The 27,934-nt window shown below is 39.5% G+C and overlaps 1 protein-coding gene across 5 annotated transcripts in view; it reads left to right on the forward strand.

Moving 5' to 3' along the window:
- Positions 1-27,934, forward strand: part of ZMAT1 (zinc finger matrin-type 1) — a 190,675-nt gene that overhangs the window by 133,152 nt on the left and 29,589 nt on the right. For 4 of the 5 annotated variants that reach the window (XM_058536383.1, XM_058536385.1, XM_058536384.1 and 1 more), the window contains exon 1: positions 16,129-16,408. In XM_058536383.1, the coding sequence (XP_058392366.1) occupies positions 16,129-16,408 (280 nt within the window). Of the gene's footprint in view, positions 1-5,283; positions 5,339-16,128; positions 16,409-27,934 lie in introns of those variants that run through there. The other variant, XM_058536387.1, reaches the window with a different exon arrangement.

Raw genomic sequence — 27,934 nt, forward strand, 5'->3', positions numbered from 1 at the left:
ATTAATGGATGAATTTGCTTGTATCAGAGCTAAAGTCTTTTCCCTGTTTTTGGATTTTCTCTCCAAAAGGACAGAATTTCACCCTCTTATTTTGTTTTTCTCTCCAAAAAAGACAGATTTTTCAGATTATAATATATTCCTTATTTCTCAGAGTTCCCATCTCCTCTTCTTCATCCTCTGCCCATATTGCTTAAATGGGTGTGTACGTGGAATGGGGGTGGTCTCCCTATTGGGATTTGTCACACTGAATGGTGTGGAAAGGAGCCTGGGGACAGTGGGTGGGAGCAGAGGCCTCCAGGAGGATTCAGCTAGGCACATGCACCTGCTTGTCTAGGCAGATTCAAACCACTTGGGGGAAGGACAGCCTATCCTGATTGTTTTGGCTGTTGTGGAGGGTAAATAAACCCTCTTGTTATAGCAACTCTGCTGTGACATTTAAAAGCTCCCTGCTTGCAAAGATTAGGTTCAGATATCAAAAACCATGACAGTAATCCCTTGGTACAATCAAAGAAAGATGTATTACTCACACAGGTGCAGAAATCTGAGGCAAAGGTCTGGGAGGATGGCTCTCGGGGAAAAAGTCTTGGAGAGAGAGAGACACACACACACACACACACAGAAAAACAGAGAAAGAAGAGAGTGCACAGGCATTTTATAAAAGGGAGTCCCCACCGGCATGAGATTTAAAAGAGGCAGCTGCCAGCACAAAGTTTAAAAGAAGCATCAAGAGGGTGCATGAGCTTGTGGAGTGTGTGTGGGTGGGATGAGCCTTATCAGCATGCTGAAGGAGGCAACAGACACAAGTAGGAATTGTGGCTTAGTGGTTGCTGGCACTAAATCAAACATCCGTGGGGATGCAAGTTTTTTCCCGTGGTCTTCACAATTTATCTCTAATGTCTGAGTTAGTACAGCAACCTACCAGGCTTCCTATAAATAAACTTATGCTTGGGAGATACCAAATTTGCAAAACCAGCTCAAGATAATTAGACCAATAATTATTATAGATCCTTGAAAGATAGTACAGAGCTGGTCACTGTGGGCAAAAGGAGATAACCAGGAGAAGAAATCAACCGGGGCCCAGGGAATCTCTTAGAGTTCTCTTATAATATTATTTATTATTTTGGTTTGTTCTATCTGGAGACCTTTCCTGTATTATTGGCCCACCTACAGCGGAAGGTCCACTTAAAGACACAAACTTCACCTTCATAAGGCAGTAAGTACTCCAATGCCAATTTTTTATCAGCTACCAAAACAGCTAGAGAGATTTGTGCCACATTAAGGGCTTCTAAGGCTTGAGCTGTTTGATATATATGGCCTTCCAGGAGTTGTGATATTGTCTGGGAGGCCTTTGTGAATTGAGTTTGTGCTAATAAATTGAAAATACCTAAATTTGTGCCTGTTATACCAAAGTTTGTGATGAGGCCCAATATAATAGGTAAAAAGATAGTTTGGTGCTTCTTTTTGTGGGAAGCTTAGACAAGAGAAGTGAATTTTCTAGTTGGATATAAGGATACCTGAGTACTAAATACGCATAAAACAAAGGTCAAGTTGCATAGAGCAGAAGGAGGAGGAATGGAGGAATAGAATATGTGACCCTGCTGATCAGAGTGGTACCACAGGAGAACCAGTAGCCCAAGGGGGTTGGAGGGTAGGGTTTCTGGTGGGAAAATTTAAATCAGTGCAGACATGTGAGGACCAAAGTCTTAATGGAGGGACATGGTTGTGTATAATATTGATTGTTGTGTATAATATTGATTGATGGTGGGAGGCAGGAAGGGTGTGGGGTCCATGAAGGGAATGTTAAGTTAACAAGGTCAAGAGAATGCTGGGAAGAAATGCAGGGGCCAGAAGGGGAGAGGATGATGAGTAGTTAATACAGATATCAAACACCTCCAAGGAGGCAGAAATTAGTTGCATAAGTGATCGTCTAGGCTGGAGCACCAGGTAGCAGGCCCAGCATCACTAGAGGTTTAGCTGTTAGGTGACATGTTGTTAGATAGATAATGTCCAGCAGGTTGAGGAAGTAGGAAGTGGAGATGATGACTGGGAAATAGTGGAAAGCGAAGTGTGGGTTGTTGGACAAAGGGAAATCATAGCTACTGCAGTTGTGGGGGTCACAATGGAAAGTGATGTGGGGGCAGTTACAGTAATCATGACCAGGCCCCAATTGTCACACATAGTAGGGAGTAGAGTTTTAGGCCTTTGTATAGGGATTGTGGAGGTGAAGATCCCAATTCAGGTTTTAGGTACCCAAGAGGAGAAATTAAATGGTGTGGCACCAGTGAGAGTAAATCGGCTAACTTATAGGGTGCTAGCTTGGACCAAGAGGGCAGTACATGAAAATGGGAAAGAGTGGGTCAAGAACAAATCTAAATAATCTACCAGGAGTTCCTTGATGCAGCAAGATAGATAATAGGGGCTGCTAATAGGCTTTAGTTCCTTTCAAGGTGTCCTTACATTGTATAAGAGAGGATATGAAATCACAGAGACATAGATAAGCAGGATGGGTGGGATCTTCAGTTAAGCAGACGACAATAACCATGGTGGCATTGGCATCAGCTAGGTAGTGAAGAGAGGCCTGCATAGATTGAAATTGAGGGATAAGGTAGGAGGAGAGAAAGAAGAGAGAGCAGTTGGGGAAATTATAGGGGATCCAGGTGGGTTTACAGGTGGAAGGGTTTAGGGTGGAAGAGCCTGGGGTTGAGTTTGGGAACAGAGAGGAGATCAGAATCTTCACTTGGTGGGTTTTGGCATAGGATTGTGGTGGCGGGACATCTTGGGGTGTCAGTGTCAAGGCTGCGACTGCCAAGTTGTGCTGAGATCATCATTTGAAATGTGTTTGTCTACTGGGCAGAGGTTATCATCTTGAAAGTGTTGTGATGCTGGGCTGAGGCCATCATTCCTGAGGTGTTGGTTGTTGTCTGTGTCATTGTCTGTTACTGGCTTGTGGATGATACCTGTAAGGACCCTAGTGTGTTGGGAGCCAGGAGCTCCTGACATGAATCCTGAACTAGCTTCAAGACCGTGAGGCAAAGTTTTACATTTGAAAAATTACTACAAAAGTGACTGAATATTTGCCTTTTGCCCCCCAGGAGTTATGGGATAATTTCTTATTGGGGAAACTGTGAACTGATTGAATACTCCAAACAGGTAGGATAAAAAGGAGCCCACACAGTTTGGCATTGAGCTGAAGTGGTAGAATCCCAGATCCAAACCATGAAACAAATAAGGCACAACCAGGACAAGCAGAACCAGAATGCTGCACATTTTCAGGCCGTTGGTATATAGTCTCTGGCGTGCTGGGGGTGGGTGCCTGTTTATTTATGATGAGAATCACCAGCATTGTCATCCTGGATCCTGTAGTGGCTTCTTATTTTATATCACTGTAATGAGGTGAATCCAGAGTTGGTATCCTATTTAATAATGCTGGCTGTGAGAACTAATTTAAGATCTTTTCTTCTTCACTGGAAGATCCAGGTAGTTGTAAGTATGGTATCAGGTGTGGAGACTTTTATTCCCTGCAAAGAGGAACCTCCAGTTAACCAAACTTTAAAACCATCATATTGGGGAAGGACAACAGACTTTGGCAGAAAGCTTTCTTGTGTCATATAGAATAACCTGTTGGAGTGGGGTCAGGGTCTCAATTTTCAGTGAACCTCGTTCTATTATTTGCCCTTTATCCAGACACCAATCCAACATGATTTGTGCCAGGATAGAAAAGGGATAGTAGAATGGGGAGATGTCATTAAGTTGAAGGTGATGGTACATTTGAGTATTGTATACAGTAGTCCCCCCTTATCTGCAGTTTCACTTTTCGTGGTTTCAGTTACTTATGGTCAACTGCAGTCCAAAAATATTAAATGGAAAATTCCAGAAATAAACAATTCATAAGTTTTAGATTGCACACCGTTCTGAGTAGTGTGATGAAATCTTGAGCTGTCCAGCTCTGTCCCACCCTGGACGTGAATCATCCCTTTGCCCAGCATGTCCATGCTGTATACGCTACCCGCTGGTTAGTCACTTAGTAGCCATTTGGATTATCAGATCAGCTGTCTCGGTATTGCAGTGCTGTGTTCAGGTAACCCTTATTTTACTTAATACTGGTTCCAAAGCACAGAAATAGTGATGCTGGCAATTCAGATATGCCAAAGAGAAGCCATAAAGTATTTCCTCTAAGTGAAAAGGTAAAAGTCCTCAACTTAATAAGGAAAGAAAAAAAATCGTATGCTGAGGTTGCTAAGATTTACGGTAACTTTTATTACAGTATATTGTTATAATTGTTCTATTTTATTGTTAGTTATTGTTGTTAATCTCTTACTGTGCCTAATTTACAAATTAAACTTTATCATAGGTATGTATATGTAGGAAAAAACATAGTCTATATAGGGTTTGGTACTGTCCACGGTTTCAGGCATCCACTGGGGGCCTTGGAATGTATACCCCATGGATACGGGGGTACTACTTTACCTAGACCTGTAAGTGAGAGGTGCCCGTTTATGGCTAGAATGGGGATGACAAAAGGCTAAGGAACAAAATGGCAAGTTCAAAAACAGATCCTATATATAGAAATATTTAGTAAAAGTCTGACTTCAAACTTCTTGCCAATTGCATGATAATTGACAAGAGTTATATATTTTCCCTGAGCACTTATTTCCTCATCTGTGAAAGAGAAATGGAAAAGTGTAATAAAGAGTAAAAGAAAGAATGCATGTAACTTAAGCTCTATTGTTCCTGGCATTTAACAAATTCTCAATATATCTTAGCTGAATATATCATTACTTGTATTCCTCCCACCCAACCAGAAGGAGAATAAAGATTAGTGGTTGAAGACTGGGGAAGTTTAATGCATTTTGTCCGATCCAGTACGCTCTTTCTGGCACTGTTATATGAAGAGATCCGTATAGACCCTTTGCTGGGAAATGAGTGGTCTGGGAATTTTCTTGGTGGCTGAAGTGAAACTGGTCAGCTCTGGTTGTAGGTGGTTGACATCCTGGCATCCCCTGCTTCAGTCTGCATCCAGGCCACTGTCCTAGGGTCCCTAAGTCCCTGCACACTGTGTTCCCTTTGCTCTGACTGTAGGTCTTTTACATCCGCTGACTCTATCCGCACCATGTGATAATGTAGCCACTCAGTAAATGCAAAATTGTATTATTTGCATTCATAATAATAATGTAAGAAAGGAAAAAAGGTTATCACTGAATATGGCTATTAATTGTAGTTTTTTTCTATAGTTTTTCACAATCTATATTTAAAATAAATTTCAATAGATATTGTCTATCATAGGTCAGTGCCATCTGATGAAGAAATCGAAAATTGCAGCTTGGACATCACATAGCAGGTAGGGAGTTGAGGGAGCATGAGGGGATATTGGGATATTGTGTGGTATGGGATAATCAGGCAGAACACTCAAACACTAAATCACATGACAAAAAGTATCCTTTAGCCCCTCTCTCAGCTAACAGGAAAGGTGTGTGTGTATGTGAGAGAGAGAGAGAGGGAGAGAGATCAGGAGCTACAGACATACTAAGAGAATATATGGCATTATACATTATATTATTTAAAATATATATATACTATATATAAACACTGCAAATATACTATGATATATGATTGAACAAAAAATGCAGTCCTGGGGCTGGCCCAGTGGCATAGTGGTTGAGTTTGCATGCTCTGCTTCAACGGCCCGGGTTTCATGGTTTAGATCCTGGGTGCAGACCTACACACCGCTCATCAAGCCATGCTGTGGCAGCGTCCTGCATACAAAGTAGAGGGAGATTCGCACAGATGTTAGCTCAGAGACCATCTTCCTCAAGCAAAAAGAGGAGGATTGGCAACAGATGTTAGCTCAGGGCCACTCTTCCTCACCAAAAAAAAAAAAAGTAATCCTTTTGTAAAAGGTGCTTATAACCTCATTTTTTGTCTGATATATATTTAGCATCTTTGAATGTAAAGGAAATACATTTATGCAAAATTGTTTTTCTGATTCAATTTAGATTCAATTTAGAACCCCATTTATCTTACATTTTAAAAATTTATATCAGTTTCTTTTCCTGATGACCAAATTAATATATTTAGGGCAAAAAACACCAAGCAAGGAGAAATATATCTAAGAGGAAATTTTTATGTTGCTGCCTCTTATCCTGCCACATCACGAGATAAACCTATAGCATTATTTGGATGTATAGTGTCCAGGTGTGTGTGTGTGTGTGTGTGTGTGTGTGTCTACCCCAGGAAATGTAACTTACCTCCTGTGACTCAGGGATTGCCCATTTTTAAAATGAGAGCAATGAAACCTTCCTTACATGATCTCTGGGAAAAGAAAATGAGAAAACATAAAGTTTGTCACATAGGGCACTTTCAAAAACTGGCCTCCTCACCCTGCCTTCTCCCTCACGTAAAAATGTCACTTTGATACCTACTATTCCATTTATCTATTGCTAGATAAATTGCTGTGCAACAAACCATCATTGAATTTAGTGGCATTAAAAAATTTCTTTTGCTCACCAACTTTGTGGGTCAGGAATTTGGATGAGGCAGAGGAGGGCCAGCTTTTCTTTGCTCCACAATATCTAAGGCCTCAGCTGAAAAAACTCAGAGGTTCAGGGTGACTTGATGGCTGGGGCTGGTATCATCTGAAGTTATCTAGTTGATCCTAGCTGTGAGCTGGTATCTCAGCAGAAATTGCTAACCAGAACATCTGCGTGTTACAGCTCCATTGGCCTGGGCTTCCTTAGCGCATGGTGACTAGATTCCAAGTGCAAGTGACCCAAGAGAAAGGAAATGGAAGCTGCAGTTTCTCAGAGCTTGTGGTCAGAAACTGTCACAATGTCACTTTTGCTGAATTCTAATGGTTAAAAGTAGGTAATAAGCATGCCCAGGTTCACAGGGAAGGACCATAAACCCCACCTCTTGATGGGAGTATCAAAGAATTTGTGGACGTGATTTAAAATCACCATGCTTCCTTTTGGTTCCTTTTATCCTACTGACTTTTCACAATAAATGCCAACAAGTAGTAGTATTTTTAAATGGTTTTTATTATTGTTTATCTTTAAATAAGTGTCCACTGGTGTTTGCAAGGATTGAAGAAAGTTTACATTGTCCTTGTACTCTGGGAAACCCAGGGAACTCTGCATGGCTGTTGTGTGCCAGGCACTGTGCTTACTCCTTGACATAAATTACCCCAGTTATTCCCTACAACATAACTGTGATGTGGAGTAGTAGCTTCGCCATTCACTAGATGAGGTCTTAGTTACACAGTCACTGTATGGAAAAATTGGTATTGTAACCCAGGTCCTTATGACATTATGTTCAATGTTATTGCCTTTATCATTGGAGCTACCTTTGAAAAGAACCCCTGAGGTAAGATCAATAAAAATATGAGCATTGACTCTGTAAGTCATCTGTACTATATACGTAAATGTCTAATATAGCAGTATATTAATAAAGAAAGAGCTATGGAGTGTTCTATAAATTATACAGGTTCTGGAAATGGAAAATATGCTTTGATTTTATATTGGAAAAACACTTAAAAAAAAGCTGAGCGTATTGGCTGTGCTTTTGAGATCCAGGTGCTCTTGTGCAGGTCACACACTGATTGTCTTGGGATCAATGTCTTGATCAATGACAACTTTATTGCATAGGTGTGTGGTCTCATGGGAATAGAGGCCTATTTGGAAGAGCAATCCTGGTTTGCATTTTAAAATCTAATGTTAGTGAGGAAGGACAAAAATGCACCTCATTACTTCATTGCTACTTGACTATAGAAAAGGGGCCTCCAGTTGAGAGAGGGAAGACACTATATATAATCTAGGAGGGAAGCTGGTGGCTTTTAAGGCAATGAAGACACATTGTTTGATAGGGAATTGGGTGGATTCTCATAGGATGTAGTGCTAATCTAGATTCCATTTTTGTAGCAAAATGATAACCAATAACTTTAATTCAAGGTGCTTTAAAGCATTTTCATATCTTTCTTATAAAGTTGGAAGCCCTACCCAGGCCTACTGAACCCAAGGCCTCTGCTCTGGCTAGTAATTGCCGCAATCTGCCTCTTGATGCCACCATGCTTCAGTGTCATGAACCAGAGGACATTTAATTAAAATAATTCATCTAATCCTCACACTCTTCTCCTGCACAATCCTGGATGTTTGATAAGCATAGCAAGTGAAATTCAGGCTGATAGCTGAGGTAAAGACGAGAGGTGAAGGGATTTCTGCAAGGTTGTTACAGAGTTACTGGTTTAGGCCTGGTACCTGGACCCAGAGAGGTCTCCTGAATTCTTTCCAGTGGCCTCTCCAGCAGCCAAAGTATTGGCTTTATTCCTTACTTGCTTTGCTCCTTGCTAAGTGGTATCTCATCTTTCAAGGAAGCATTGTGTGTGGGGGGGGGCGGGGAGAGGGAGAGAGAGAGAGAATTTCACATTATTTTCAAGATTCAGTGATTATAGGATGTTACCTAATAGAATTGGTAAAGAAGAAAAGAATAATTTCGTCATTTTCTTTTCTTTCATGTGTTTTCCTAATCCCTGATTTTATTGATTTAGGAGAAAATTTCCCATTGAGCTCCAAAAGGAAATGATGGTACAGAGGAACAGAGCATAATGGTGGGCCTGCTAGACAGAAAAATGGATTCAGGAGACCCATGCTGTTTGGCCCATGCATAACCTACATCATTTTTGTTAATGGCTATTCCCTTCAAGTAACCATTTTGTTAATGTTATAGTAGGCTTCTAACAGGAACTGGCTGAGGTCAACTGGCTAGATTATTCTGTCTACTTGATTGTTTAGTAACTCTTCTATGGTAGATGCTTTCTATTGGGTGTTAATATGCAATACAAAGATGTTCACTTTTTGCCAACTCCCATTAGTCCATCCACATGCCTCATCACCAGACTATCTTGTACTGGATATTCTGATCTTTCTCCTTCCAAGACCCGACCAACTTGACAAGTCATTTTCCACCGCCTATGAGTTCACATATATTCTCACCTTGGGCCACTTCTCTGAACCAAGGTGAATGACCAGATGCTCTCCCCACAGCTATGCACATTGAAAAGCTTTACCCTTAAAATGGATGTCTTTCAGGGATACCTCTGAGTGAGGCTTAGTGCAGCAACATTCCATTTTCAGATGGCACTGCATGCTGGGCCAACCCGTCCATGAATCAGGCTCAGTCAGTTTCTTTCTCCATCAGCTGGTCATAAAGGATCTCCCATGGCTGTAAGTGTGAGTTGAGACCTGAGGTTATGATGCAACAGTGTTAATCACTTGGGATCCTCGGCCTCCCCCTCCAGTAGTTTAATTGTGCTTTTTGGACCTGCCCATGCCCAATCCCAGCCGTACCACTTCCAATTTATGATAAAGTGTTGCTGGGCCCACTGAAGCTTACAATTTTGTGGGTCTGACAGTATCCAGCTCATGATGGGGAATTCTAGCCGTATGTCACCTGGTGTGGAAAGTTTCTATACTCTTTCTCTGTCAAGGCCAAATAACATGCTAGGGGCTCTTTTTTGAATGATGTATAATTCTTCATTGCAGATGGCATGGCCTTGCTACAGAACTAGAGAGATTATGTTGTAAATCTCCTGTTGAGGCTTGCCATAAATTCCACATGTCATCTGTTCCATCCACATGTACCTCTAATGCCATAGGATCTGTTGGGTCATGTGGCCCAAGCAGCAGGGCTGCCTACACCTCAACTTGGACCTGCTGCAGAGCCTTTTCCTACTTTAGGCCCCGCTCAAAGCTGGTACCTTTGCACACCATTTGGTAAATGTGTCAGAATAGTATTTCCAAGTTGGAATATGCTGCCTCCACAATCTGAAGAGGTCTGTAGGGTTTGTCATCTATCCTACTTGATGGTGGATGGCTGAAAATGCTATAATGTGTTTCATGTTTTCATAGGGTTGTCCTAGTATGCCCAAGACCACTAGACCCCTAAAAACTTCTCTGATGGGAATCTGTGAGGGTTTTATCTCCCACTCTCTGGAGCACATGTGTTTTACCAAGGACTCAAATGTACCTGCCGTTCTGTCTCATCTGATCCGATTAACATGATGTCATCTATGAAGTGGACCAAGCAATGTTCTGCAGCATGTCCATGTGTTCCACATCTCCTCAAACAATGTTATAAACAGAATTGGAGTGTAAACATACCCCTGGGACAAAGCCATAAATTAATTCTGTTGTCCAAATGATGTGATGAATTAAATGGGAAAATGATGGGTATCGTTACCCCTGCATCCTTTAAGCCTTTAAGGGTGGCTCAAATTTCTGGCACTTACCACAGGATTTTGTATGTTTTTTTGTTTACTGTCTTGGCTGGAGTGGTAGCAGTTTCAGAGGCTTCCACTTGGATTTCCCCAGAATGATAGCTTTTTCCTCACAGGCTAAGGAACCAGTGTGGAGGTTCTGCCACCTGCCATGTATATCCATTCTAATTATATATTTGTGGATTAGGGAGACGACAAGCAGATTGTTTCATGGACTCATTAGAACAATGGTGAGCCAGGCCTGGACAGATTCAGTAGAACCACAATGAGTCAGACTTGGGCTAATTGGTATGCTCTCTCTCCAATAGAGGGCCATGAATATGCTTCAGGCCTTCAGGCATCAATGTCAACTATAACCCCAAGTCCAAAAGCCTAAAAATGCCTGGGTAATTTTTCCCCAGTATAATTAGCTAAGTAAATGGCCATTACTATATAAACTTGCTATAGCGTTGCAAGATCCTTCCTTTTGGGGACCTGACATCTGTGCTGTCCCTGGAGGCTGACAAGACAAAATAGTCAGGGGAGTAGGTCTTTTGGATTGAGTGTTAAAATGAGAGTCAGCAAGTGTATGTCCCATAGTCAGACCCATCAGTCTTTGTAGCACCTGAGGTGGGTCACATCCTCTCTCATCATGTTCAATACCCAATAAATGCCTACTCTTATTCTTATAATGAATTAAATGTCTTGTGGTGCTTTGGAGTAGTTTTGGAATACAAGGCCCTGTATAAATATTCAGATGCTCACCCAAACACTTCTAGAATGGAACTATTTTAAAAGAAAATCTCTCCTGAAGAAAAGATTTGTGGTGAGTGGCTCTGTTGAAGAGTAGTTCAAAGAACTGGATTTGGTCTATTCAGTACACACACACACACACACACACACACCAGATATCATCAAGCTAAATTCTCTGACCCTTCTTGTAGCATAAAGTCTCACATTCTTTAATTGCGTTAAGTATTTTTAAAATGCCCACGTGAAATACACCTTTTAGCAATAACAAAAAAAATTGGCTACAGTGACATTTATTCTGACATTCTTTATGTCCAGAAAATAATTATTAGCTAGGTGGTAAAATTAGTTCTAAATTTTAAAAATCTTCTAATGCACACTATTACTTGTGCAATTACCTTTATCTAACTTCATTATCACTTGAATGCAGAGAACAGTCTCTAGCTGAAAGAACAACTCTAGACAGGACCTAAGAGGACAGCTGATATCTCATAAAGCAAGAGCTTCATGGTGATGTAAAGAGGATGGATAACATAAAATGTAAAAATCAGAGCTCAGGAAAGCACATGAAACAGGAGGAAATGAGGTGCTCTGAAATCATTCCCTGACTCCAAACTCCACTGGGTGATTAAGTGATCAATCCCTAAATGTGTTCTTCCCTTAACCAATCATAGAAGATAAACTTAGGTTATGAAGAACACTTCCCTATAGTTCTCAAACACTGAGAACTTTCTGGCACTTTCTAGATGTTTATGTAGCATAGGGAGCATTCAGAATGATTCTGAAAGAGATAGGAAGACTAAATCACATGGTAGGATGTTCCCTTCAGACCCTCTCTAGGCTGACAAGAAAGTTCTGTGTTTGTGTGTGTGTGTGTCTCTGTGTGTGTGTGTGTGTGTGTGTCTGTTTGATGGGAGTGGTGGGCAGAGAACAAGAATGAGAATATACGAAGGTGTATGCTGTGCGATAAATACATTAGGCATCCACAGATATATTTTCTGCATACACTTCTATAACGTCAATTCCTAATCAGATATATCCTATGCCATCATAATTTTATCTATAACTATTACTGCTTAAACGTGGAGAAATATATGAATTATCGTATATTTTCATCTGAACCCTGCTTAACCACAAGCTATCTACTCTTAGTATTTTTGTATATATTCTCCAGGTATAATTTTATGTGTGTTTGTGTATAATTCAAGTGTTATATGTTCATATGTATATATTTTTATTTAAAAACAAGTCACATTATACATGCTATTTTGTCTTGTTTGTATATCTCAATGTGTCTTTGTTTTTCTTTAATTTTAGTATTGTTGAACAACTTTGGATGTTTGATTGCCATTGTTTTTCACCTTCAATTTATTTGTTGATAAAACTGATCACTGTTCTACTCAGTCAGATTCATTTTTATGTCAATAATATTAGTTATATGCCACTGAATTATGTTGTAATTATTTCTTCCATTTTATGATGCGTTTAAATGTATCGTGTTTGGTGATAATGAATTTTTAATTTTCCCGTATTATTCCAAACAAAGCATATTATGTCTGACTGTAAAAATAGTGAAAGGATCACTGGTATGCTTTTGTTTTTTTAGTGATTGCTCACATACGCAGAAACATAGTCCTTTATTTCTTTTTGGCCCCTCTGATCTCCACGTTAGACCCACTTCCACACTCCTTCCACTGCCGTCTTCTTTCTATGATTTGGGGAGTTGGTAGTTAAACTCATTTCAGCCAATATGGTTCCCTCCCTGTGGTCCAGTGATGTATTCAGACCATTTATTTCAACTGCTAAATTATAAACCATGGAAAAGTTAGTTACATCCATGAGGCTGAGTTTGCATTCTTCAGATGGGATGAATGAGCTCAATATAACATCACTGTTGTAAGAAGACTGGGAAATTATGGGAATCATCTAGCCTATAGGAGGCTTTCATCAATTGTTACTCTCTGCCACATTCCATTTCCTCTCTCTTGTGAAAGAAATCACTTTGGCATTCACTTAATAGCATTACTGTCATAGAGAGCAATGATAAGTATAAGAGGAAGAAAGGAAAGTATGTGCTTATTGTCAGTGTATTACTGAGATTTGGTGGCATTTTTGTGGCATGTCACCAAATGGAGTTGGGGAATTGGGAGAAAATTGACTACTTTCTTTTGTTTCATGCATTATCCTCTCCCCTCTTTTTACTGTTTGATTGAAAGCAGACACAGCATTTTCCATGGAGCCTAAGAAGAAAGAAGTAATTCCATAATTTAATAAATATTTGTTGACTGCTATAGTCCAAAGACAGGAAATTGTAACTGCCACACAGAGGTCAGGGGGCTGCAGAAAGCCACTGCTAATCTTTCAGGTCCTCCAAAGCCTTTGGGTGCAAGACTTGCAGAAGAATGCCGAGGCCACCACAAAAACTCATGTTTTATATCTGTTGGAGTCCATGTAAAGAATGGCTTTTATTTCTATTCTATTTAAATTATCATACATGTGTATATCATTGGTGGGACCTAAACCATATTCAGCATCCTGCTGGCCAAGAAGTCTGAGAAATGTAATTCATAGGCTTCCAGCTTCTGAACACAGAGGAGAGTATGGAAGGGGATGGAAAGGCTTCCCAGTGCTAGCTGACAACATCTGGAAAAGTCCCCTGAGTTTTATTACTCTAACCTTTCTGATTATTTAAAATACCTGATTCCCTATATTAAATCTTTTCTGTTTGAAGTACCTAGTGCAGTTCCACTTTTGCTAACTGAATCCTGAGTGATGCATATTCCCCAGAGAGTCTTATTGAATAGTTCTTATACAAGTGGACCATGATTCGTATTTTGAGAAACAATGCTTTTGAGGGATTCCACCCTCCCATATTGAAAGGAATAAAATTGAAGGGAATAAAATTACAAATAACTACTGGCCATTTCAGTGGCATTTTTCTTGTTCAATGACCTATCCAGTAACTTCTTTGATGAGTAAACATTGCACTAACTTACAGAGGGACAGGATAGAAGATTAGAGAAACCACCCAATGGCTCAGGTAATCTTGGATAAATTACTGAACCACAGAAACAACATAAAGTTATGTTCTCAAGAGCCCAGCACTCCAAGTCTCTGAATTTACTATTCAGCTCCAGCCAGTTGCTGCCAGTCAAGAATGCACAGTCAATACTGCCAAATATTCAAATGCTTTTAAGAGACTTTTTTTTTTTCATGAAATGCCCCTTTCAAATGTTGACAAGAAAGTAAATAACAATTGTCCAGTTAAAACATATCTGTGGGCCAGACCTGGGGACTTAGGGACCTAGGCCTAGGGACCACTGGTTTGTGACCTTTGCCCTAGGACCTTACTGTGCCAGAGCATGAGGAGTCAAAAATAAAACAAACTGTCTGTTGTCTCAGAATGGTCCCAGGCTATTAAGAAGAGAGGCACACGATACAAATATGCATAAGATATAGGTGTAGCACAGATGAGGGTAGGATTAAGTCTAAGCAGAGACAACAGGTTACCTGGTGGAAGTGATGTATTATATGGGTTTCAAGAGGTATATAGGGGTTCATTAGGCAGGTGCCTAATGTGGAGAAAGGGCCATTTCAGGAAGAGGGAGCAACATATACAATAACATTGCATCATGAAATAACATTTTTTACAGGAATCTGTAGGAAGATTTAATATTGCTGAATCATAAAGTAAAAGCAGAGTGGGAAGATGGGGGCAGTGGAAGAGGATGAGATCAAGGAAGTGACGGGAGAGACTGATAGTGTGAAGATTGCTAACAAGCAATAGGGAGCCAGTGATAAATGGCAGAAATATGGAAATAGATTGGAGAGATTGAGATCAGAGGAAAGGAGATGAGTGAGACAGATGGTATAGTTCTGACAAGGAATGATGAGGACTTGAAATAGGGCAATAGAAGTGAAACTGGAAAGGTGAGCATACCCAAGAGAAACTTTTGCACAGATGCTCCAGGACACATGCCCATCAACAGGGAAATGGATGGAATATTGTACAGCATTGACAGTGAATTGATTACAGCTACATGGATGAATCTTAGAAACAAAATGTTTAGTGGAAGAAACAAGTCCCAAAATGCTACCTAGAAAAAGATATAAATTTTTGTGAAATTGGAAAACAATCAAAACTAAACATTGTTTAGGCATACATCTATGTGATAAGAATATATGTAAAAGAGCACGGATATAATAAATATAAATCAAGATACTGGTTTCTTTGGGAGGGAAGTTGGGAAAAAGATGGTGAGGAGATTTAAATTATCAGTAATATTCTAGTTTTTCGGTTAGGTACCAGATTCACAGGTTTTTAGCCTAAATTAGATGGGTAGATTGATAGCTAAGCAGTCATTTATGGCCCATGATGAAAATATGTCATGACCAAAGTTTCTGCTTATTTCTGTTCTCTGTACTGAGGGCTATAAGACAGGAGAAGATATATTTTAGAGATATTTTGGAGGTGGAATCAACTGGTTTCCAGTCATGTTTCTTTTGTTTTGTTTTGGTGAGGGAGACTGGTCCTGAGCTCCCATCTGTTGCCCATCTTCCTCTTTTTGCTGAGGAAGATTGGCCCTGAGCTAACATCTCTGCCCGTCTTCCTCTATTTTTTGTATATAGGACGCTGCCGGAGCATGGCTTGAGGAGCATGCTTAGGGTCCCGCCCAGAATCGGATGGGAAACTGCAAATCCCCAGCTGCAAAGCAGAGCCCGTGAACTTAACCACTATGCCACAGGGCTGGCCCCATCCAGTTATTTTTTTTCCTAAAATTAGTTTTAGGTTTGCTTCTCCAAGGGAAGAAGCCTCACTGTGTGTGACGGCCACGTGCTATGGTATCCCGCGCTTTTTGCCCTTTGCCCTTGGTCATCAACGTTTCCCCTCCGAAGAGAGGCTGGTGACTCCACGCAGTGGGAGTAGGGGAGGGGCGGCCCGCGGGTGTAAAGCGTTCCTATTGGTGGAGAGAAGGAGCGAGAACGACGCTTGAGCTGAAGCGAAGAAAAGAGGGGCGAAAGGGGCGTGGCCAAGCAGGGGCGGTGCCAAGTGGGGCGGGGCTAAGCAGGGGCGGGGCTAAAGGAGCTTAACGGGAGCGAGGCGTAAGTGCGATTGTCCGCGCCTCGCTGCGATGGCGGCGGCGCGGAGCACAGTCACACCGCTGGCGGCGGAGTCTTCCCCTCAGGAAGCTACCGTCTCTGCCGCCTCCTCCTTCTCCTACACCGCCTGCGCGGCGGCGGCGGCGGCGGCGGCAGTGATTGTGCCTGCCTCCTCCGCCACCTCCACCCCTGCCTGCCCGCCTGCCAGTGGCTGTGGCGACGGCGGCGGCGGCTTTGGCGGCTCCACTATGGCGGCGGCGGGGAGGGGGGGCAGTAGTTTTAAAGTAGACACCCGCCCTTGCCTCAGAGAAGGTGAGTTCCCGTCCCGGGGTGTGGGGGCGGCCCTATGTCCTTCGCTGCCTCTCTTCAGCCCGTCCGAGCTCGGACTGGGCGCGGTTCGCCACCGCCCCACCCCCCACCTGCTGTGGCGCAGTAAAGGCCAAGCTCGCCCCGCCCCGCCGTATTAGCCCCGAGTGTGTAAGATGGACTGAAGCAGAGAGGGGCTTCCCTACTTCTACCCCCGCACCCCCGAAAAGGATGGGGGCCCTCAGGAAAAGGAACTGCAGGTATTCACAAGGCAGGAGTTTGAAGGGAAAAAAAATACCACATAATTTCTGTCCCAGCCAGGGCGACGTAGTAAGCTCTAGGAAGCTGAGGTGTGATTTGGTAAAAGAAAGGAGGCAAGGGAGAAGTGCGGTGGAACTAGAAAGTCAGGGAAAGGGAAAGGGGACTGATGGAGAAAGGGGGCAGAGATAAAAGAAAAGGCCAAAGAAATATGAGGGGGGGAACCCCCTTTGGTGAAATTCAGCATCCTGCAGTGTAGAAATTTGTAGGAGGATATTTGAGAGACGAGGTTAGGAATTTGGGGAGGTTAGAGTGTATACTTGAGCTTTAAAGTAGAATCTGTTGGATTTTAGGATCCTAGGATCTGGTGGAGAGGGTTGTATTGAGGAGAGGAAGAGAGTGGCAGAAGCACAGATTTCAGGAATCACTTTGGAGAGTTTTATTTGGCTATCTGAGGGTGTGACCTTGTAAAGTAAGGTTTATGGGCCCATCTTGAAGGTGGTTTGGTTTTAATAAGTGCTGTTGTACCTACCAACACATATTAATCCTAACACAAAGAGATATTTCTTGACTATTTCAGTATAGGTGGTATTTTAGTTCACACAAAGTAGTGTATACTTGTAAACAGCCTACTAATAGCAAACTGTAAAATTTTCTATTGAAATGTGATTTAAAGCAGTTTTGCAAATGCTTCTTAAATGGCTGAGTGATTCCACTGCAGAAGATCTCAGTAAAGCATTTTGCCATCATAAATTTCATAATTGATTTCCAGTATTTGCTCTACCTTATGTTGCTAACTTGCCTCCAAAGTGAAAGATCGAGGATGCCAAAATAGAGTAGACTAATTTAAGTTCCTTTCTTCTTAGGAGGACATCCCATTAAAATTACCCCATAAAAATGATTTTCTCTTCACATTTTTAAATGATAGATCCCATAACCTTTCACACTTTTCACTTTGGAGAATGGGAAAACAGTAAAAAAAAATCCCTTATAATATTTGTCATAGGCACATTACATAAATGCTAATTACTAAATATGAAAGTTAGAAATACACTGTAATATGATGATTTTTTAAATTTATTAACTCTCTTACTGAAGGCAACCTTTGAAAGACTCTATTTAGTGTCTTCAGTCAGCCTGGATTTGTACAGTTGTTCTGGGATGAAAATATGACATCTCCTGGATTTTTTGTTTTTGTACTAAACTTTCTGTCTATAACTAGCAAGAAGGAGAGAACAGTTTTATAGGTGGCCAAGATCATAATTCATTTTGGCTCTCTTGGACTTTTCACAGTAAGGTTTAGGACCAGTATCTCATGGAAGAAAATGGCTTTTTGCCTGGCTCTGTGACTGTCTTGGTTGCAGTATCTTTGAATATATGCAGGTATTAAAAGCTTTAAGAGAAATTTATAAAGTAGTGGAAATACCCTATCTATACTATTGCTAGTTGGTAAAATGAGGACAGCCCTAGCATAGGAGTCTGGTCCAGTGAACCTAGGTTCTGTTGTTAGTTTATCCACTAGATTTTGTGACCCTGAACAGATCCCAAGCTTCCTGGATTTGGGTTTTTACGTTTCTGAAATAGAAGTATTGGACTAGCCAAACTTTGAGGTTGATTTCAGATCTAAAAGTATGAACCATGATTTTGCAGTTCTGCATTGATGATTTTTCAATGGCATTTCCATGGCTGTGCATTAGGACAGTGATTCATAAGCCATTAGAAACCTTGACAGATAGTTATCACCTGACATTCACTGAGTAGTGAAATTTGTGTTGTTAATGTTGAGACAATTTACTAAACCAAATATAATTGCTACCTAAAAATTATCTCTTATAATTTCATTTTAGGTAAATATTCTTCATTAACTATTCAATGCAAATCAAAACTCTCTTACCTTTTCACTTAACAAATGATGAATATTTGATATAGTTCACTGTCCAAAACACTATTAGGTCTCAAAATATTTTTGTTTGGATACTTACAAACGCCATAAATGATTGCCAGTTATGATAGTGGAGAAAGGATTGAAGAGAGAAAAATGTTGTTTGGTGGTATGCCAATGTCTTTTGCTTATTTGTTTTTTAAGTCTTAGTTAGAAGATTGCTCTGAAAGGTGGCAAAGAATTGTCAAGATTCCAATTACTACAAGTCCACTCCAGATAGGACCATTAAAAGTGGTTTGATAAAGCATTTGCTGATCCATTTTCAACTATAGCTAACACTCCTGAGGATCTCATCTGTCTTGGAGTTGGGAATGAGCAAATGTCAGTGGAGATTAGAAATTGCCAAGCAGGGAGGATTAGAGGCTTTCAAAGGTTACAAATGGGAAATTAGGCAATCAACTTAAAAACAAAACAACAAACAAAAGAAATGCCAAATGAAAAGACATATACCTACCCAGAATTCATGGTAAGGGAAGTCATGAGATTTTGTAGGACACTTCATATTTCATTCAGTGAAGTTTTTCAAAAATGTTGAATGGCTCAAAAATGAATTTTCACCCAGTATTGATGTTCCAATAGTAAAAAAGTCAAAACAAAGATAAACAAAAACCCTTTTGTTTATTTACCTCTTCCTTTGAAGAAAAATAAATTATTAAATGGATTCTGTTTTAGATTGGGAGACATTCTGGCTTTTTATTTGCTTAGTAATCCATTTGTATAGCAATTACCTAACAAGGCTTTTCTTTGTCTCCATATTATTCAGTAAATTTTCAAGTCCACTATAAGAAAACCTGGTTAATAGCCTTTCCTTCATTTATTCAGGAATCATTTATTGAACACCTGTATGTGTGTGTGCCAGGCACTGTGCTCAGTGCTGAGGATATAGAGAAGAATTAGACACAGCTATATTAAAGAGCTCAATAGTAGTGCTTCATAGTAAATTATAAAATGAAAAAATAATCGGGGAAGATGCAGTTTTAAATATAACTAGTCAGACTCCTAAACTATCAGGATTGTTGCATTGTTTATTATAAATCTGTACTCTGCCCATGCTGTCATATATACTATAGGCACACTAAAACACATTATATTGTAAGTCTAATGTTGGCATCTAGGAAGAATAATTAGCAAATGGTTAGAATTAATTTTTTTTAATCTTTATTTTTTTTGTGAGGAAGATCAGCCCTGAGCTAACATCCATGCTAATCCTCCTCTTTTTGCTGAGGAAGACCGGCTCTGAGCTAACATCTATTGCCAATCCTCCTCCTTTTTTTTTTCCCCCCAAAGCCCCAGTAGATAGTTGTATGTCACAGTTGCACATTCTTCTAGTTGCTGTATGTGGGACACAGCCTCAGCATGGCCGGAGAAGTGGTGCGTCGGTGCGCGCCCAGGATCCGAACCCGGGCTGGCAGTAGCGGAGCGCGTGCCCTTAACCACTAAGCCACAGGGCCGGCCCTAGAATTAATTTTTAATTCTCTGCATTTGGCAGAGTGGGGATGTCTGGAGAGAGATTAATGACCATTTGTTAGTTTCTGACCCTCTGTCTTTATTAGGTGTCAATATGTGAAAATATTGACTAAGCATGCCCTCTACTATATTCAACACATATCTGTTAGGATATGAACTTTGATTCTTTTCCTCCTGAAACCAGTCTTACAGATCAATTCACATTTATTAACCTGTTGGCATAAATGACATGGTAGCCTTCTGATGCAAAGTAGCTGTCATAAGATCAAGTAAATTAATGGATTTACACAAGACTTGAATTCGGTTTCTGATTTCACAGGCATGACTCCTGAGCTAGCTAGCCACAGGGTGCTTATGATTATGAAGGTCAGGGACTTCATTTAAATAGAGAAAAACTAAAACATATAACTAGTACTCTCAATTATTTTGTTAATTCCATTGTATTTTGTAATTGTTAATATGCCATGGGAATGTGGCATTTGATTTGATTGTGATAATCTGTGTAAAATAGACAAAACTTGCCAAACTCATAGGTCATGTACTAATCTTATAACCTGAGAAAGTAAGGATACTAGATAGCATTATAGCTATGAGTGCTCATAATGCTGACAGGTACAGATCTGCATTTCTGACACAATTAATATCTCTGAAAACCCCATAAATGTAGCATGATCTTTAGGGGAAAAAGAGTTAAAACGCCTTGGCAAGGTTAACACAGTCAGTTCCCCAGTCTCCTATAACTTAGTGTTGAGCTCTGCTCATTCTTTTCTAAGATTACGATGGTATTAAAAGATTGCAAAGGTGAAGTCAGCTATTTGAAAAAGATCTTTTTTAATCAAGAATGTTTGAGGAAGTTTATCTCCAAAGGTGTAATCATGGAGAATATAGGGCAGATGCTCTTTGCAGAATTAAAATGATTATTTCTCGGATTTCTTAATGCCCGATTTCAAATCTGTGACTAAGAATGAGATTTATGTTTACCGTATTGCAGCCAACTTGTCTGAGGTTTGCTCTATTCTTGTCACTTTATTAAAATAGGATATGCAGGGGCTGGCCCGGTGGCATAGTGGTTAAGTTCACATGTTCCACTTTGGCGGCCCAGAGTTCGCAGGTTTGGATCCTAGGCACAGGCCTACGCACCGCTCATCAAGCCATGCTGTGGCAGTGCCCTACATACAAAATGGAAGAAGATTGGCACAGATATTAGCTCAAGCAAAAAGAGGACGATTGGCAACACATGTTAGCTCAGGGCCAATCTTCCTCACCAAAAAAAAAAAAGAAAAAAGGATATGCAAAGAGTTCTTTACAGTGCTAGATTTTTTTTTGCATAATAATCGGTTGGACTATGAAATTGCCACTTCAGCAAATCATTAAAACAGTTAAGGGCCGGCCCTGTGGCTTGGTGGTTAAGTGCGCGCGCTGCAATGCTGGCGGCCCGGGTTCAGATCCCGGGTGAGCATCGAGGCACCACTTCTCCGTCCATCCTGAGGCCGAGTCCCACATACAGCAACTAGAAGGATGTGCAGCTATGACATACAACTATCTACTGGGGCTTTGGGGGGAAAAAATAAAATAAATAAAATCTTTAAAAAAAAAAAAAAAAAAAAAAAAAAAAAAAACAGTTAATAGCTAGTCCTTGCCATAAACATCTGATGGGTTGTCTTGAGGAGGAAATTTGGTGTTTTGTACAACTAAATCTAATTGTCATGTAACAAATGCAAGTAAGATTGATTTTATTAAATATATAATTATGTATAAAGTAGAGTCACCTAATTTGAATAAGCTTCAACTTCTTATCAGGGTAACCAAAGAACATTTAATTTGATTGAACAGAGAAAGTTCTCTTGCCTAGAACTGAAGAGATGTGATAATCTTCTGGTTCCTTTCCTCAGAGATCTTATATAGTTTTTAATTCCATTGGCAAGAGTGGACCAAATTGTAGGTACAGATTCATTATTCTTTTCTGACTCAAGCCATGAATGTTATTCTTTTTTCACAAAAATCTATTTCATTCTAAATTGTCTGGTGTTATCTAGTAGTATAGTTACAATAAAATTTCAAATATGATAATTTGAATTTCACACTCAATTGCATTTTTGGATACAGAAGTTAATGGTATTTTACTTTAGCATAATAATGCAGCTATTTGGAGTAGGCACAATCCAACAAAGGTCCCTAAAAAAGTGAGTTTTTGACAGATGAATCCTCTGCTTTTTATATCCTCAAAAGCATCTCTGGTACAAGCTGAATTACATATTTTTATATCAACATAGGGGATTTTAGTAATGCCCAAATACGTAGAATGTATTCATATTTGTACTCATATTTGTATTCCACTAACTTAAGGACATCCCTCTGCTGTTACTAACATCTCTCCCTGGACTGCTGGAGTTTTTTCATGGTCCAAATCCACCTGAATCTAGAATCATATCTTTTAAATTTTAGCTTCCCTAGTCTTTTATTTCCTGTAACCTCTCTGGGCCTTAGCTTCCTCATTTTTGAAATGAAGGCAGTAGACTAAATCAGTTACAAACTAGAGGCAATTTTGTCCCACAAGGGACATGTGGCAATGTCTGGAGATATTTTTGGTTGTCATGACTGGGGAGTGCTACCAACTTCTAGTTCGTAGAGGCCAGGGATGCCACTAAATATCCTACAGTGCATAGAACAGCCCCTCACAACAATGAATTATCTGGCCCAAAGAGACAATAGTGCCAAGATTGAGAAACCCTGGACTAGATCTCTAAAATTACTCTGATCTGAAATAAAATGATTATACATAATATTAAGTAAAAAGTTCAAAGCTTCTGGATTAGTAAACAAGCATACTTTATCAAATGTCTATGTGTGTTAAACATTTTTAAAATTTAATTTAGTATTCACCACATCCCGGGAGAGACGTTGTATTTCTGTACTTTTTAGACGAAAAAACCTGGCTCAGAGTGGTTAAATAATTTGCTCAAGGTTTTGTAGTTATGGGTAGAGATAGGATTTGAATCTGTTTGACCAACTCAAAAGCTTATTTTTTCCTATTGCCACTCAGTGCTGTACTACTTATGTTTTACTACTACCCAATGCTGTAGGTCAGAGATTTTTTCCCTCATTCCAAATTAATATGGAAGTTTTATTTTCTGAACTCATGTCAGTATTCCTTATAGGAAGGAAGTACAGAGATTAAACACCTTCATTAATAGAAATTGGTTAATTCATTGTCTCACCAAAAGTTAAAGCCACACATAAATATAATTAAATTGTAGTATCATCAAATATATGAGCTCTCCTTTTAGATCCCATTTATAATTTGTCACAAAACCCCTCTTTCATTTAAAATAACCGTCATAAATGTTATTCAAGAGAGAATCGCTTGTGCCACGATAGCAAAACAAAGGTTTATTACTTGCTCATGCGGTTTCCTCTGGCTGTCGGATTGACTTTACAGGGCAACTGCCCTCATACCATGGTTCAGGGAGAAGAAGGTACTTTTGTCTTTTTTTTTCAATAGTTTATTTTATTTTTTATTGTGGTAAAATATGCATAACATAAAATTTGCCATTTTAAGTGTGCAATTCATTGGCATTAAGTACATTCACGTTGTTATGCAACCTTTACCACTTTCCATCTCCAGAACTTTTTCATTGTCCCAAACTGAAACTCTGTACCTGTAGGTCATAGTTTTGTTATATGACCATATCTCGACTCTAAAGTAAACTTTTGTTGTGTCTAATTTCTGGAAAATAGCAGATATTTAAAAGTTATGCTTAATTTGTTAACAGTTGACAACCTGAGGAAGTACAGTTTATTATTACCACAGAGCGCAGCATTGCAAAGAAATTTTACCCTCTTATACTCTGAGTGTAAATGAGACCATGCTTTAAATATTTTTTTTTCTTTTCCATATTCTATCAGTTTAAGCCCTCACTCCATTATCAGACTTAGCTTCTCTTCCCATTTTGAACCTAGTTTTTGACAGTACTTTCTCATTCTCCGTTGCTTTTGTTTTATGTTAAAACGCAAAGAAATGATATCAGCATCAGAAATTCCTATATGTTTCAAAGACGGTATATCCCAGTCCATATTTGAGAGCACACCACTGTATCATTAAGATCTCACTATCAAGCTGCACTAAACTCAGCTTTGAGTCTGAGTATAAAATTTTGCTCCCCTATCCATATTTCTTTTCCAAGTTTATAATAGCATACAAAATTCAAATATATCAGGGAATGAATAACAGTTGAAAAGTACTATGCTAGGAATATTAAAACAACATGCCTAAGATTAACTGGGAGATATTTACCTTCCCATGTTCAAAGAAGTTTATTTGCTGCAGTTGAGATAAGAAATCACACTTCACAGCATTTGGTATTTTGTCATTTGGTTCTAATGTGTAATCTATTTATATTTTTTAACCTTAGCTCTCCTAACTTCTAACTAAATTAGATTGAAAGATGCAGGACCATCTGCCATGAATTTGGTGTATTCATTGTCAGGGAAGAAAACTGAGCCACTTATACTTAAATTATGACCAAACTAATCTCTAATTTGCTAAAAAAATTTCTCTTTTTGACACTAGCTATAATAACTAAAACATTATACTTGGTGATAGAAATGCTGTGTATGTTTTTTACAAAGAAGTATTTGGGAGAACCAGCTTTATGGTTAGGACATAGACAAGGAAATGCAGATAATGAAAGAGTAGGGGAAGAAATATTGGGATCTTTTGAATTTTTAGGCTCTTAAAATCTGTGTGAACTGTATAGTTGCTTAAAACTACAAATCATCATTTGTGTTTTCTGATAGACTTATTATTTGGGAGCAGCTAAGATATTTGGGTCCTTATGTAAGTACCCTACCAAAATTTTGCTTCTGTATGCATTCCTATCTAAAATACAACATTTTCCCATTGATGACCATCGACCCATATATAGTCAAGTACAAAAGAAAGTTCAGAAATGGAAATCTGAAAAGTTGTGATATGTTCTTAGTCATACAGCTAGTAAATAGCAGAGTAAAGGTGGTAATGCAATCTCTCTCATTCTAGTGCTTTTTATAACTCTTACTGCTTTCGGAATTAAGAATCAGTATAAGCCCATATTAAACAACCAACCATTAAAAATACATTTCTTTCATGTTCTAACCGGTTAAGAGAAAAGACATGGAGAGACTATAAAGAAGAAAAGGAAAGAGAAGAAGATACAAATCTCCAAGTTTCTTCAGCTATGCCTTGGTCCCCATTCCTACCACAACCAGCTCCCAAGCTCCAGTTCTTTATGAGAACACTTACTTTAGTTCCTGGCATGTAGTGAGTGCTCAGTAAACGTTAGTTCCTGTCTTGGCAGTCTTCCTCACAGCCGATGTCATTTGCTCACCTGACCCCTAATTTAACATCTACTCTCTGAGATTGGCCTGTCCTTCGGGCCTTCCTCCTGAGACAGGCTGAAAAACATCTGTACTGTCACCAGTTTCCTCTCCTTCTTTCAGAATTGGCTATAGACCATTTATTTCTGAGAGTCCTAAAATCATGTCTCAAATAGTGGGGATGGGGGTAGGATGGGATCTAAAGGATCCCTTATTTAGCATCTCTTGCGAAGCAGACATGTTTCTTACATATGCCAAAGCTAGAGAGGAAGTTTCTCATTCAAGACTTTGGCCTTTTTAAGAACCACCTCTCAGGGAAATCTTGGACAGACTTAGATTTGAATTCTGGCTCTGACACTTACTAGCTATGTGACTTTAGGCAAATTGCTTGACCTCTTCAAGCCTCAAATATCACTATTAGAAAGTAGAGATCATCACATTCACATTAAAGTTAGGGAAAATGCAGCTTGAGAATTTGGCAGTGTGGAGTGACCTCTGGAAAGCAATACCTCATCATATATAATTGTTCTCAATAAAAAGCCACCTTTCAGAAGCCTCATGTCAACAGATTCAAGATCTAAAAAGATCTTGAAAGGTCAGAATGATTGGTAAAATCTAACAAGGTAAAATTTAAATGGGACCAATACATGTATATACTGAGTCTGGGGATCCAGAAAAGTTTCTATCTATGTAACTATATCTTGGAGGGACAGAGTTTAACCAGCTCCAGGTGAAAAAGAAGCTTGCATTTTAGTCAAAAGTTAGCATAGAATAAGTCAGCGGTATGATGTGACCAGCAAAGATGGTGAAACTATCTTAGCCTATATTAATAGATGAGAAATATTCAAAATAAGGAGGTGAATATACATAACACTACTGAACTGTACACTTAAAAATGGTTAAGATGGTAAATTTTGTTGTGCGTTTTTTACCACAATTGAAAAAATGAGGTGATGATCTCTGTTTGTTTGTTTGTTGCTATTGTGACCCCATTAGGGTGATTGTGTTTATGTTATACTTTCTGAATGGCAGGGATTTAGGCAAACTAGTGAGAGGACTAGAAATCATGATGCATGATGGAAGTGGGATCAATTTATAGAAAGGCTAAAGAGGGATGGAAGGAACAAAGACTTAAATGGTTCTCTTAAAATATTTAAGGATTCCCATTTTAGAAGAGGGATTATGCTTACTATGACTTCAAAGAATAGAACCAGGACCAATGGAAGCTCTAAGACAGTGGTTCTCAGCAGCATCAACATCACCAGCGAATTTTTAAAAAATGTACATTCTTGGGCCCCCATCCCAGAACTACTGAATCAGAAATTCTAGGGGTGGGATCCAGTAATCTCTCTCTTTTTTTTTTGGTGAGAAAGATTGTCCCTGAGGTAACATCTGTTGCCAATCCTCCTCTTTTTGCTTGAGGAAGATTGTCCCTGAGCTAACATCCGTGCCAGTCTTCCTCTGTTTTGTATGTGGGACGCCACTACAGCTTGGCTTGATGAGCGGTGTTAGGTCTGAGCCTAACACCGTGAACCCCGGGCCGCCGAAACGGAGCCTGCAAACTTAACCACTACGCCACCAGGCTGGCCCCCAATAATCTCTTTTAACAAGCTATCTAGGTGATTCTGGTGCACACTGAAGTTTGAGACCCTCTACTCTAGGAAAACATTTCAGTTCAACAAAAACACATGAAAATTTGACAACTAAAACGATAGCAGTGATTCTTAACCTTCACTGTGCAACAGAATCACCTGGGAGGCTTTAAAAAGCAAAACAAGCAACAAACCATGAATGGGAACCAATCCCAGAGATTCTGGTTAATTGCTCTGGGGTAGAGCCTGGGCACTGGTATGTTTTAAAAACAACTTAGGTAATTTTAATGTGCAGCAAGGGTTGAGAACTACCGTGGTGGAAAGTTGAACTAGGATAGCTAGGTTGGCTGTTTAAGAGGTTACCTGGAGACTCTATTTGAAAACACAGATTCTTGGGCCTCAACCCTGGAAATTTAAATAGATTTGAGCTGGTGCCAAGAAATATTTTCTTTTTTATCTTTTCTTCCTTCTTTTCTTTTTTTCCAAAAATCTCTTCAAGTTAGACTAACGCACAGTTAGCTTGTTAATGATACTTAATACTACATCTAGATGACAAGATGTTTGTATCAGTTAGCTTAGTTATCAAATAGATCTTGGACAGCTATTATGTGTAAGGATCTGAGCCTGTCTTGTAGGGCAGTGATTCCCAACGTGGTTGATCCTCAGAATCAATTGTGGGTGGATTGGACCACCCACAGAGATTTTTATTTTAATTCAGCATGTATGATTTTGGAAAGATGTTCATCTGAATTTGATGTGAAAACCTGATTAAGGATGATTTTTACAGGAAGAATTGTTCTTGATATTTTGAATGTAGATTTAATCATAGTTGATTAGGGAAGCATAGTATTTAAAGAAAATTAGGGTAAATTCTTTCAAGTACATTTTAATGTGCATCATCACTCTGATAACTTCTTT

This window comes from Diceros bicornis, chromosome X (assembly GCF_020826845.1).
Source record: "Diceros bicornis minor isolate mBicDic1 chromosome X, mDicBic1.mat.cur, whole genome shotgun sequence".
NCBI lineage: Eukaryota > Metazoa > Chordata > Mammalia > Perissodactyla > Rhinocerotidae > Diceros > Diceros bicornis.